Source organism: Vollenhovia emeryi, unplaced genomic scaffold, assembly GCF_000949405.1.
Source record: "Vollenhovia emeryi isolate VEMERY1.0 unplaced genomic scaffold, V.emery_V1.0 DF939120.1, whole genome shotgun sequence".
NCBI lineage: Eukaryota > Metazoa > Arthropoda > Insecta > Hymenoptera > Formicidae > Vollenhovia > Vollenhovia emeryi.
Genome location: NW_011967246.1, coordinates 3,898,453 through 3,911,698, shown reverse-complemented (window position 1 = coordinate 3,911,698; position 13,246 = coordinate 3,898,453). Strand labels below are relative to the sequence as shown.

The window sequence follows — 13,246 nt, the reverse complement described above, 5'->3', positions numbered from 1 at the left end:
TGTATTACTTGTTGGTATGGTGATTAGGTTTTGAGATTACAGAGAAAAATACTGTGTCTTAATTTTAATTCTGCGTACAAGAAATGTACCTCTATTAATGGTTTAACAAATATAGAAGTGTTAAACGTGTCTGCACTTGCAATAAATCCATGGGTCACAAAGATGACTGGATTCAACGGATCAAAAAGATCGCAGGATTCGATTATCTTGACAACTTGACCCTCAGGAACATTATTACTGTAAGAAATGCAAACGCTAGTGTAGTGCTAAAAATTAATTAACAATGCATGGATACTCGTGCACGTATCCGTGCGCGTATTACCTCGTGAACAAAACTATAGACACGAATTCAACACCGAAGATACAAGATTTGCCTATAACATATATCATAATTATAATAAAAGAATATTTATATGTAAATAGTCATGGATGTGTTGTAAAGAATCCAGTAAATATCATATTAACAATAAGTAATAAGTTCACTAAATGTCGATATCTGTACAAAATTTGATATTACAGCATTGACGCTGCAAAAAATACATAAAATCATATTCTATAATAACAGTAAGTAATAATAAATGATCTGAACAGTTGCACGATGTGTATTAGTTATGTTTTATTGAAATAGCCCGAAACATCTTTGCGATAAATATTAGAGCGCCTCAGGTGAAACGCGATATTTATGAAAACTGTATTTTTATTTTTTTATTATCTAAAAGTAAAGGTAAATACGTATAGCACTAATAAACATTACATTGATACATCTATTCTTGGTAAAATTATTTCTATTCTCCAAAAGTTTAAAACAAATAATTAAAATTTTAAGACTCCGAGAAATTGTGGGAGCTTCCTTTGGTTTTAGGAAACGTTTACAACAGAAAACCTAGGCCACTACATTGGCGATTGGGACATTATTATTTCAAATATCTAAACATTTTAGAGTTTCCGAAGATTATGACAGTTTATAATTTTAAATAAGTTTTTCATTTCTATTTAAAGTACGATTTTTATAAAATTGAAGACGCGAAGTAAGTTAAAAAGTAATTAATACTTCGCTTTCAAATAATATTTTTATGACCTTAAAACTCTTTAGAAAACAAAATTCTAAGTATCGCCTTTACTTTCAAAGAAAACCGAACAAACTTCACAAAGAAATACTATTTTTTTAATTGAAGCATGACCGATAATATGTATATCTTAAGAATATTTCTGGAAAATTAATTAAAAAAGTCCTACAAACCGACATTCGTCAAAATATTCCTTTTATAACTCGATGACTGTAACAAAAATCGCCAGTGAAAGTACATACCATATTCTGGAATAAATAATGTTCAAAATTAGCAACAAATGATTTAAACTATAAAACACCTCGTTTAATATAATCTTGAACGATATGATTACTTAAAGAATGAGATACGCGAAAGAGTATCATGTCCAGTTCGGTATAGAAATACAAAGGTTCTATAGAAGGTTTCAATAGTAAGTATAGTTCTGTGTAAAGTTTAGCTTTTGCTTTCGAGGGATGGCGTTTTATTGTTAAATCACTTTCAACGTGCCTATATTGGAAACCGGAATAGAAACCGGATAGATCGAAAGGATGAAGATTCTAATACTCAATTCTAAAAGTGAGAAAATATGCGTTTACCGTGTCGTTCGCAGCCGCTATCACACTGAAAAGGCCGAGCAGTACGAAAACTAATGAGATCGTAGGCAGTGACATATTGGCGAGTACTTCATCAGCGGGTGAAAAAGTAGTACTCCCGACGTATTAGTTACAAAATATAGTTTTTGGTAAAAGAAACTTTGGACGAGGAAATTACGTAGAATTAATACAATATTGGCGGATCGTTTGCAATAGCTTTTAACTGGCAAGATAAGTAAGAAAAAGGAGGAGCATACAGTTGTATGATTAGATATGGTAATTCATACAAAATTGCACATTTGTAATTATGATAAGGAATAATTAGAAACGGAATATCCCAAGCTATGTGCGACGTAATATCCCCCACATAGCACATAATATTACGTAATAATATATATCAGTAATATTTTAATATTGCAGTAATATTACATATTGCAATAACTATAAGTGGGTACAGTCTTACAACGTAATTCTGTAACGTCATCATATTCTTATGTATCTCTGTTATAATAATGTGGACAAGATAGGTAATGATGTTGCGTACATAAAATTTACTAAAATGTTACGCAGCGGACTTGTCCTATTGTCGGTATTTCGCCGTCACATCAAAGGAATGTTACAGATGTTATAATTACGACGTAAGTGCATATGGGCAAGCATTTAGCAGTTGTATTGCATATCCTCGTATTTATCATTGCCATCTCGATTTTCCGCACTCCAGTGAAAGATCTCTCGTAACCTTATCTTAAAGTTCATTCAACACAAAAATGCATTTTATATCACACTGAAATATTTATCGATGTACTGAGCTAATCAACAAATGATAACGACATTAAGTTTCCGAGTATGCACCTACAATCAAATGTGTTATTTATATCTTTATATAGATATATATGTATGTTTTTGTTATGTGTGTAAGCCCATTACGTGATTATCAGTAGAGTGGAAAAAGTTTTGCGTTCTGTAATTGGTGTGCAGTCCGTAAAGACACTCGAGCGAAATTTTAAACAACGAGGAGACAGTTAACGAACATGTCGTTCAAGGATCTAAAAGTGGAACAAGTCAAGGGTGAGCTGGCGACCGTATTATCAAAATGGTATCCACTTCACAAACGTGGTTTCGTTAAAATCGGTGAGAGAAAGTGGTTCTTGCCGTATAAATATGTCGAAGAAGGCAACAATATATACAATTTCGAAATTCGCCCGGATGACACGTGGATCATCACATATCCTAGATCAGGTAAATTGTTTCCAACATTTGAACTTTGAAGCTTAATTATTCGGAAGTAGATATTCACAGGGCTTCTAGACTTACAATTAGACGATCTTCTGAAAAGAAAATTTTGCAATTTTGTGTTATTATTAGATATGTTAATTAAATTTACGTATTGTGTGGATTAGGTACGACGGTGACGCAGGAACTTGTATGGTTGGTGGCGAACGACATGAATTTCGACGAGGCACATCGGAGATACTTATTAGAGAGATTTCCCTTCGTAGAGTAGAGTATAACATAAATATAATATTTTTACACAAGAACATTTCAAATTTAATTTAAAAATAAAAACCTGAATTATTTTTCTACTTTTCTCTTACATGAAGTAATAATCATGAATTGTAGTTTTTATTTTTCAAATTTCTTTTTAAACTTTCCGCTGTCAATTTTCTTTTTCTTTTAGGATAGGAGCAATATTAGACGATCATATCGCAACGAAAGATGTCTCTGGTAGGATTAATACGGAAAAATACAGCGTCAAATTCGTGCAAAGTCAATCGTCGCCGCGTTTCATCAAAAGTCACATGCCTTTCGAACTGTTGCCGACAGTCGTAAATAGTACTTGCAAGGTGCGTTTGCATTTCATAAGCGGAGTACAGAATCTATGTATATAAAAATGAAAAAAGATATGATAAAAATACTGAGAAGAAAATTAATTAACGCAAACAATAGTTCCTTCAAGGTTTTCAATTTTAACTCGTCAAAGCATTTGGCATTTGTGTATTCTAGTTGTTGCATTTAACCAATTTAAATGGTATTAAAAAATTAATCGTTTCTATTTCAATTCACGCGTCAAAGAGATACATTAAAAAACGACAACGCAAAATACCGTTCAGTGACGTTCTTTTTGTTTATAGATTATCTACGTCGCAAGAAATCCAAGAGACGTGGTGGTTTCGTGGTATTATTTCCAGAAAACTTTGGATCATTTTCAGTATCAGGGAACTTTCGAACAGTTCTGTGATAATTTCATGAATGACCACAGTAAGATTTGCCAAATAGTGATTGGTCTTTCCAGCTGAATTAATTTTTTCTCAGTTACCGTTCAAAAAAAAGCTTGATCCTCCGCTATTTCAGCACTATGGAGTCCGTATTGGGAGCATGTAAAGGAAGCTTGGGCGATGAGACACAGAGCAAATATGATGTTCCTCTTCTACGAAGATCTGATAAAGGTGAGATCGAAAGAAATTCTACTTTATTCCAATTCGTGTAAAAGAAAACAATTTTTCAATCGCAACAATATGTCAATTTCTGAACAAGACAGGGGGGAAATAAATGATTACAATTTTCAACAATTTGTGAAATTTCAAATATTAATATCAGTAACATTTCATTACTTGAACTTAGATCCTTTGAATAAACCTCGATTATATCATTCAGATTCTATAATGGAAATATAGCGAATAATGAAAATTACCACATTCCTATATTTAAAAAATACTACTATTCTACACTTAACGTTTTCAACTATTTTGCACAGGATTTAACCGTAAACATAAGGAAAATCGCTGTATTCTTCGGCAAGACTTACAGCGATGAGCAGATCGCCAAGTTAGTGGAGCATTTAAGAATAGAGAACTTCCGCAAGAATCTGATGGTGAATCAGCCGAGTCCTGACACCGTCATGCAACCGGAATTATTTATTCGACAAGGAGCAACGGATGGTTGGAAAAAACTGTTCACGTCGGAAATCGAGGAGAGATTTAGCCGGTGGATCGCTGACAATTTAAAAGACACGGACTTGGTTTTTCCAAGTTTGTCACGATGAAAACAATTGTGGTTGCAATTTACGAAAGTTGTATCTAGGCACGTTTTAAATAAACAGAATTGCTGATACAAGCTTTCCAAGACAAGAACTATAAAGCTTATTTTTATCTTTATCAAACCTTGTTGAGATCAAACCTTGTTGAGATCAAACCTTGCAAGCACACACAATTTATATAATCTATAATATTTTTATAAATTATATTTTTCATTATAAATTTGTTCTATTATGCTAAATATATCGACATTTTTGCGCGTCCTCTTATAAATACTTATAAATACTTGTTTCACATGTGCAATTGAGTTCAATGTAATATTATGGCCTTGCGTCATCCTGCAAATATTTTTTTATATTTAACCTCGCTTGACCACGTATAGCGTGATCATGAATGTTTGTTCAAGTGGTTATCAATACATATAGATATATTCCCAATGAAGACAGAACTTTTTCAATTCGGCAATAAATGTGGAACACATTGTAAGGTACGACGGAGATTCAAGGAATGTTAGTTAACTTTTGATGGGGAAAAATTGTTCGAAGAACGATGTCCTTCAAAGATTTGAAAGTGGAACAGGTGGAGGGTGAGCTGGGAGGTGCATTATTAAAGTTGTATCCGCCTCAAAAACGCGGTTACGTTAAGATCGGTGAGAAGAAATGGTTCCTGCCATACAAATATGTTGAGATCGGCCACAAAATATATAATTTTGAAATTCATCCTGATGATACGTGGGTCGTTACCTATCCTAGATCAGGTAAGTCATTTCAATTTCGTAACGTTACGAGCTGATGCTTTCGTAATTTTTACTTTCTTATTTTTTAAAATAAAACTTAACTTGTAAAGGCCATTCTACAATTGCGTAAACGTAGTTGTAGGGTTGTAGGAGTAAAAGTGGTAATAAGTGTTGTACAACAAAGTAATATACAATAGAGTAAGATACGTCGTAATTGAAGTAAATGATAACCATGATGAGTATTTTTCAGAAAACGACCTACACTGGCCAATGCCTTTATTTAATATAAAAACGACGTTTCGGTCCTGGATTTGGACCCTCTTCAATTTTAAGCTTATCATTACATCTTAAGGTTATCATGTACCATTTAAATGATAACCAATCAGAGTACACTTTAGTAATTTATTCTGATTGGTTAGCTCTTACGTCGTACATCGTTGTAGTTGTGAAAGATCAAGTTCAGCCATCTTTTAAAACAGGCTTTACAATAGGAAATGCTAGTTTAAAACTGTGTTTTACAACACTGTACAACCGCTAACAACCACGTTTACGCAATTATATTATACTTACAAAGAGTAAATTTACTGACGTATGTGTAAATATATACACCTTTAATAGATAGACTTTTATGATAAATTATTTATTTATTTTTCTTAAATTATAAAGTCTTTAAGAATGCACTGATTTCGAAACATAAAAAATTGAATATTTCGAAAAGTTTCATTTTTATGTCGTTGAAACTTTAAATAAATACTTGTTGTTAAAATTGTAGGCGAACATAAATGAAATATAAAATACAAAATTTATGCGCCGTGCTAATTAGGTACGACTGTGACGCAGGAACTTGTATGGTTGGTGGCAAACAACATGAATTTTGAAGAAGCGCTTCGAAGACCTCTAAGAGACAGATTTCCCTTTATAGAGTACAGTATTATTTTCTTTTTCTCATCTGATATTTACGAAAACCTATAATAATGATAAAACATTTTCAAATTATTCAACATAATTGAAAATAAATTCTTATATATGTAGATTTAGATAAATATTTGCATCGAACATTAAATTCGAAATGTCCATTTTGTGCTAGTTTACTTTTATTTCAAAGGTACTTCATCAGATTTTGATTATATTTCGAATATAAAAAGTTTAAAGAATGCGAATTTATTTTCTTATGTGAAATAATAACAGTAAGTAAAATTCCGTTATTTCACGAATCAAGAATAACCATACATAAGATTTATATTTAGTTTAGGTGCAATAATAGATGATCATATGTGCGCAATCAAGGATTCATGTAACTCCAGCGTGCAAAACGAGAGATACATTGATCTCGTGCAAAATCAGCTTCCACCACGTTTTATCAAGAGCCATATACCCTTTGATCTGTTGCCGACGGTCGTAAAGAGCAATTGCAAGGTAAGCTGATAATCGTGCACTTCTTAAATAAAACATATTTAAATAGGCTAAATTTATGAAAATAAAAAAAATGAAAAAGTATCATACCTAGATTAAAAAACATTTGTGAAATTATATATCTTGCAAAAAATTTCCAATCTCTCTCTCTCAATATGTAATAGTCAGAATTACTAGAATATAACAAAACAATCCAGATAGACATTTTTCAAAAATTAGTTCCTTTCAGATTATTTATGTCGCGAGAAATCCAAGAGACGTGATAATCTCATGGTACCACTTCCTAAAGGAAAATACGAAAATCTACCAGTATCAGGGAACTTTCGAACAATTCTGTGATCAATTCATAAGTAATCATAGTAAGTTTCCTAATATTTTTAATTAGCTTTCTAATTTAGTTTTCTCTCTTCGCATTAAGTTTTGCTTCTGCACTGAAACCTTGCTTATTTTTCCTATAAATTTATAGCAATTTATGAACCATATTGGGAGCACATAAAAGAAGCTTGGACCATGAGACACAGAGCAAACATGTTATTTCTCTTCTACGAGGATTTGATAAAGGTAAATCGAGGAGAATTCTAATACTATACAATGTCCCAAAGATTTTTGCCTATCTCTTTAAATAAAGTTGTAAAAAGTATGAAACATATATCATAAAACATTGAATTTAAACGACAAATTATAATTCTTAGAAACAATTTCCATTTTATTTTGCGTAGGATTTACCTGAAACCATCAAGAAGGTGTCCGCATTCCTCGGCAAGACTTACAGCGATGAACAAGTTGCCAAGTTGGAGGAGCATTTAAAGATAGAAAATTTCCGCAAAAATGATATGGTAAACCAGACGTCTGTCGATTCTAAGATGAAACCTGAAGCATTTGTCCGACAAGGAAAGATAGGCAGTTGGAAAGAAACGTTCACTACAGAAATCGAAAAGAAATTCAGCAAGTGGATCGCTGATAATACGAAAGATACGGATCTGACGTTTCCTGATCATTAAACATGTAAATAAACAAGTAAAATATTAAATTTAAATTGCTTTATCCAAACCACAACTGCATTTTCTGAAATTTTCAATTTAAATTGAATAAAAGAAACTTTAACGACGAGTTGAAAATGTGTTGAATCTCTCTTTTAAGCCGATTAACTTCTGTAAAGAAGAAATCGTTAAACTGTGTTGGAAACAGGTCATTATTAATAATAGCGAATATGTATTGGATCATTAGATATCTATAAAAAATATTTAGTATGGCAATAAAATAATGACAATATATAAAATAATGACAATAATAAAATTTAATTGAAGTCAAGCTCCAAATTTCCGTTAAAGTATATGTATGTTGTATCTCTCTTAAACTTTACACTTACATCAGTAATGGAGAAAGGACACTGCATGGTAGATGAAGAATGCACCTACAGTCATTAATTCACATAAACATTTTGTTTTATTCTTATCTACAAAGCATTATCTCCAATGCATCACATGTTACAACAATATAATCGACAATAGAAAATATATTTCAACCCTAAGATTCATAACGGAAGGCAAGATAACAGCAGGCCACGATATTTTCATAAATCAGCTTCAAAAGTGTTCGAGACTTATTATATGTTCCAAATCTTTTCTTCCTGTTTTCCTCATATTATACGAAGACTATAAAGGATCGTTTAGCGGAGAGTATTGTGAGAATATATTATGTTCAAAGAGAGGTGTGAATTAATTATCGAAGAAACTTCACGTCCAATATTCCGCTTTTCACCGGCGTGCACTGCAGGAACTATCTTCTTAAGGCGCGCAAACGCGGAAAATAAATAATAAATAAAGGAGTAACTGGTAAATTTTAGTACCTATTATATACAAAATTACATATAACTCGCCACAAATGTTATAAAATAGATATTAAAGCTGGAAAACACAAATGTATATTCCCTTCAAATACACCTGTAAATAAATTATTATCTTTAACTGAATATCGGTAGTATCGATACTTTTCCATCTTTTAAATTCCGATGAAATAAAATAATGCTTAAATATAATTAATTAATTAATTATATTCAATAATTCTATAATTATCTAATAAAAATTACTATTATAATATAATTTATAAATTAAATTTATATTGTGTCAATATTTCAGGGTGATAAAAATAAATTAATAAATCTGCTATAGCCAAAGAGAGAATAAAAATGATTATACATGTTGCCGAAACTTTTGTAGAGGGTGGCGTGATTAAATTGCGATTTGGAGGGAACATAAATTTTTACTTTCTTCTCGGGTGTCCGTTCTACGTGGGAAGACTCATGCCCCGGATTTAGGACGCAATTGAAAAATCTGGCATACAAAAATATACTCTGTAAAATTTAACAGATCTTTTTACAGCTACGGGACGCACTTGGCAAGCAAACGGAATAAAGCTACGGACGTAACGTTAAAACATCTCGGCGTCGTCGCAGTCGCGCGTGTCGTGTCCGAACATCTCACAATTTTCGCAGTACGGTCTCTCTACGGATTGCTTCTTCTGCGTGGTCTTCGTCGCTCTTTCGGTACTCTCCGTGAAATCTTGGGCCTGTCGGGGACAGTCTTCCGTTTCGTGCAGATCGAACTGATCGCAAATATCACAGAACATACGGGGCGCCGCTGCTCGCTTGTCCAGCGTGTTCCGAGTGTAATCCTCGGCCTCGTTCGCGGGGATCCCCATCTCGAGAACCTCGATCTTACACAGCAAACTTTCGTTCTTACGTTGCATATCTACTATCACGGAGTTCAGGAAGTCTATTTGGCTCTTCGCGGTGTCGTTCTCCTCTTGTAACTTCGCGACGTCGTTATCCTTCGCGACAATGTGCTGTTTCGTGTCGCCCGTTCCGTCGTAGGTATTCTTCAGGTTTTCGTGCGACAGCTTCAACTGATTCGTCGCCTCCATGCATTTCCCGGTGATTTGCTTGTTCTCTTTCTCCAGCCTACTCAGCTCGTCCAGAAGTCGCGTCTCTTCCACTTTAGCGACGTTCAGCTTTTCCTGCAGGTTTTGCATGTTCTTGTTCACCTCTTTCTCATTATTTTCCATGGTTCTCGCCAGATCGGCTGATTTCGTTTCCTGTTCTGTTAACTGTTTCTCGAGCGTGTTCACTGCATGCTGCAGCTCGTGGATTCGCTTGTTCGCGCCGCTCAGCTCATTCTGTTTCTGTTTAATTTCCTCATTCCGCAACTGCTGTTCTGCCTTGACTCTCTCCACTTGCGCGTCCTCCAGGGTCTTCACTTGCGCCTTTAATTTATGAATAATAGCTTCTTTACCATCTAAATCGATTTTGTGCTTATCGACAGCATCTTGCGACAATCGCAACTTGTCCTCCAACTCTTTATTTTGTTCATTTACGTCGTCAATCTTCCTCTGCTTGGCCGCAACTTCGCACTCCAAGGAATTCCGCAGCTTCAGTATTTCTTCCTCCTTAGAAGTTTCCGATTCTTTTACCTTAACTTCCGCGTCTGTCCGCAATTTCTCTCTTTTCTCCGATTCTTCGCGCAAATTCGATAACTGGATTTCCAATGACTTCACTGAATTCTCCAGAACAGTCTTGACCTCGGACAATTCATTTATTTTGCTTTGTTTCTGTGCGATTGCCTCTTGTGCGTTATTCAGTTCATTGCTATTACGAGTATGCTCTTCTTTCATGGAAGACATTGCAGCATTCAATTCGGCTACTTGAGTCTGTGATTTTTCCACCTCTATTCTCATCTTTGATACTTCGTCCATCTTATCTTTAATCGTTCCTTCGGCGTCCTTCAACTTGTTCCTCAACTCTTCCACCGTGCTGGTCATGGTGTTTAAAGACACTGCTAAATTCTTATCAGCAGTTGCTTTATCGTTAACTAAGACGTCATGCAATTTCTGTATTTCCGACAACTTATTTTCCGCATCCTGAAGTTTCGAATCCTTCTCCTGAATCGAGTTCTCCAATTTCGACGCTTTGTCCGATTCGGATTTCAATTTTTCCGTCAATTCTTCGATCGACCAGCGATTCGCGCTCTGATCGGCCTCCAGTTTGTTCTTGCACTTTTCCAGATTTTTTATCTCATCGCGCGAAGTCGACAAATTGGTCGACAAATCCGTAATTTTTTTCTGTAGCAAGGATGTCTCTTCTTGGCGAGAATTCTGCAAGATTTCGCGTTCTCCACGAAGATTAACAATTTCTTCGTCCTTCTTCTTTAATTGCTCCGCAAGATTGGTGATTTCGCCAGAAATCTCTTTCAAATTGCTCTTTGCGCGTTCAGCTTCTTCCACCTTTGCCGATAATTCGCTCTTTTCTTGTTCGTATTCGCGTATCTTTTTGATATTATCTGCATTTGATTTTTTAGCTTCGCCCATTTGCGACTCCAAGTTGGATTTCTCTGAGCGCAGTTGCTCGACTAACGTTACGTTCTTGTTCAATTCAGTCTCGGTATTGGACAGTTTTCCCTCCGTTTGCTTCAGTGTGGCTTCCGTTTGAAAAATCTTCTCGCGAGCCTCGTCCAATTCCTTCTCCTTTCTTCGCAAATCCTCGTTGTATCTCGACAGTTGTTCCGACGAGTCGGCGGAAGTGCTTATCGCGCTCGCTATATCAGACTCCTGCAATTAAGTTCAGATCATTAATCCAATGAATTAATAATTAATTATTCTATACCGACCAGTTTTTCCTTCTGTAACGACAGTTGTGATACTTTTTCTTCCGCCCTTGTAATTTGTTGATTTAATTTCTGCACATTCGACTCAAATACGCGAAGTTCACTCTCCAAATTTGTTTTCGTTTGCTCGGATAACGTGAAGGCGTCTTGCAATTCTACAAAAGATTTAAAATAAACCATATTACATTTATGTCAATGCGTGTGTAATTAATTTTATAAATTCAGCCTGAGAACAGAGCGATCTTCATATCGATCTTCCATTCAATGTCCATACCTGAAGTCTTCTCGAGAAGATGTTTAATCTCTTCATCTTTGCTCGCTATAATCGCCTTCAAATCTGCGATATCTTTCTCCAATTTAACGAGCATCAAGGCTTTTTGTGCGACATCTGCGTTTATCTCGTCGATATATTTGGTTTTGTCAATAATTTGGGCCTCGAAACGTTTAGTCATTTCTTCCATTTGAGTCAAAGTAGCATTTCGCAGCTCCTCGAGCTCTTTATCCTTCACTTTCAGTTCTTCGCTCAATTTGTTTAACCGCGCGGTGGATTCCTCTTCCGAAGCAATTAAACTAGCTAGATTTTGTTCCTGGATTGATTATGTAACGTGAAGATAAAATTTCAAACGCTACATTCGTACGAGATAAAAACAAATACTTGCCAACTTTTGTTTCTCTTGAATAATTCTAACGTTGTCGTCATTCTTGGCCCTGTAGTCTTCAATTTGTTTCGACAAAACACTGTTGTTGTCTTCGGCTAATTTGAGCCTCGTACTTAATTCTGCAAAGAATCCACGACAAAATCAATGAGACTCCGTTTTGCCGATTTATCATTTATCATTTTATATTCAGAACACAAAAATCACTTGCGTAATAAATTAAATGCTAGATTAATAAAAATATTCCATCGAAAGCTATTCTCGTTGAATGCCAATCGATACTCTACGTCAGCGCATAATCGGCGATTAAATTTCTCAATTATCCGAATTTTCTTAGTCAAATTTTTCGATTTTCATTTTTATGAGACAAACCTTCCAATTTTCGTAGAGCGTTAAGAAGCTCTTCGTCCTTCTTCTTGCAGAGCTCTCGCTCAGCGGCCAATTCAGCCAACAGTCTCTCGGTCTCGGACACTTTTTGCCCGAGCTGCTGCGTGAACTCCTCGATTTTCGTGTCCTTCGCTCGCAACTGCTGTTCGAAGGACTCGGAAAGTTCACGGATACGGTTAACATTTTCGGCCTTCAAGCCCTCCAGAGCCGCAGTTTGCTGCTCCAATAGCCTCTTGGACTTGGACTCCAGCTCCTCGGTCTTTTCCTTGATCAACCGGTCTCTCTCCTCGATCGTCCGTCGATACTCTGACAGCAGCGAATCCTTCTCGCTTAAGCTCTCCGTCTTCATCGTTTCGATCGTTTCCTTCGATTTTTGCAGCTCCTCGTTCAACGCGCTCGTATTTCTCTCGAACTCCTGTCTCATATTCTCTACCAATGTCTCTTTGTCTTGCAAGTTTTGTTTCACAGCTCCCAGCTCCTTCTCTAGGCGACTCTCGGACTCTTTGCGCGCGGCGCACTCCCGTTCCGTCTTGCTCACCAAAAGCCCCATTTCCCGGATACGTTTCAAGGACGTCTCCACCAGACTCGATTGCTCATGCAGTCTCCTCTCAAAGGTGCACTTGATATTGTCCAAGCTCTGATCATGGCTATCCAGACCTAAAAGCCCGTCTCAGGGTAAAAAGGAGAGCGAAAATCGCGTAGATCTCAAAGAGATCTCT

The 13,246-nt window shown here is 35.5% G+C and overlaps 4 protein-coding genes across 11 annotated transcripts in view; 2 read left to right on the top strand and 2 right to left on the bottom strand.

Annotated features, from left to right (window-relative positions):
• LOC105570669 (phospholipase A1-like) overlaps positions 1–1,861 on the bottom strand; it is a 7,927-nt gene extending 6,066 nt beyond the window's left edge. The window contains exons 1-4 of the mRNA XM_012028072.1: positions 1,646–1,861; positions 1,241–1,277; positions 323–374; positions 90–237 (exon numbers count right to left, since the gene is read on the bottom strand). Coding sequence (XP_011883462.1) covers positions 90–237; positions 323–374; positions 1,241–1,277; positions 1,646–1,720 — 312 coding nt within the window. The 5' untranslated portion in view covers positions 1,721–1,861. The remainder of the gene's footprint in view (positions 1–89; positions 238–322; positions 375–1,240; positions 1,278–1,645) is intronic.
• Positions 1,862–2,588: 727 nt separating this feature from the next.
• Positions 2,589–4,780, top strand: LOC105570668 (sulfotransferase 1C4-like). Its single transcript, XM_012028071.1, has 6 exons — positions 2,589–2,881; positions 3,043–3,142; positions 3,321–3,486; positions 3,775–3,901; positions 3,995–4,089; positions 4,398–4,780. Exons 1-6 carry the CDS (start codon positions 2,674–2,676, stop codon positions 4,683–4,685), a joined length of 984 nt encoding a protein of 327 aa, XP_011883461.1. The 5' UTR covers positions 2,589–2,673; the 3' UTR covers positions 4,686–4,780.
• A 1,450-nt stretch (positions 4,781–6,230) lies between these two features.
• LOC105570666 (sulfotransferase 1C4-like) lies at positions 6,231–8,047 on the top strand. The gene is made up of 5 exons (XM_012028070.1): positions 6,231–6,336; positions 6,661–6,829; positions 7,056–7,185; positions 7,293–7,387; positions 7,546–8,047. Exons 1-5 carry the CDS (start codon positions 6,281–6,283, stop codon positions 7,825–7,827), a joined length of 732 nt encoding a protein of 243 aa, XP_011883460.1. The 5' UTR covers positions 6,231–6,280; the 3' UTR covers positions 7,828–8,047.
• A 1,057-nt stretch (positions 8,048–9,104) lies between these two features.
• The window catches only part of LOC105570665 (CAP-Gly domain-containing linker protein 1), a 27,398-nt gene continuing 23,256 nt past the window's right edge, over positions 9,105–13,246 (bottom strand). For all 8 annotated transcript variants that reach the window (XM_012028066.1, XM_012028062.1, XM_012028064.1 and 5 more), the window contains 5 exons: positions 12,513–13,184; positions 12,144–12,262; positions 11,759–12,071; positions 11,488–11,639; positions 9,105–11,428 (listed from right to left, as the gene is read on the bottom strand). In XM_012028066.1, coding sequence (XP_011883456.1) covers positions 9,257–11,428; positions 11,488–11,639; positions 11,759–12,071; positions 12,144–12,262; positions 12,513–13,184 — 3,428 coding nt within the window. In that variant the 3' untranslated portion in view covers positions 9,105–9,256. The remainder of the gene's footprint in view (positions 11,429–11,487; positions 11,640–11,758; positions 12,072–12,143; positions 12,263–12,512; positions 13,185–13,246) is intronic.

Bases quoted from the DNA above. Each gene is read 5' to 3' on its own strand.
- LOC105570668 (XM_012028071.1), top strand. From the start codon at position 2,674: ATGTCGTTCAAGGATCTAAAAGTGGAACAAGTCAAGGGTGAGCTGGCG. The intron at 2,882-3,042 runs GTAAATTGTTTC...TGTGTGGATTAG, and splicing joins CATCACATATCCTAGATCAG to GTACGACGGTGACGCAGGAA. The intron at 3,143-3,320 runs GTAGAGTATAAC...TTTTTCTTTTAG, and splicing joins GAGAGATTTCCCTTCGTAGA to GATAGGAGCAATATTAGACG.
- LOC105570666 (XM_012028070.1), top strand. From the start codon at position 6,281: ATGAATTTTGAAGAAGCGCTTCGAAGACCTCTAAGAGACAGATTTCCC. The intron at 6,830-7,055 runs GTAAGCTGATAA...AGTTCCTTTCAG, and splicing joins TCGTAAAGAGCAATTGCAAG to ATTATTTATGTCGCGAGAAA. The intron at 7,186-7,292 runs GTAAGTTTCCTA...ATAAATTTATAG, and splicing joins TCAATTCATAAGTAATCATA to CAATTTATGAACCATATTGG.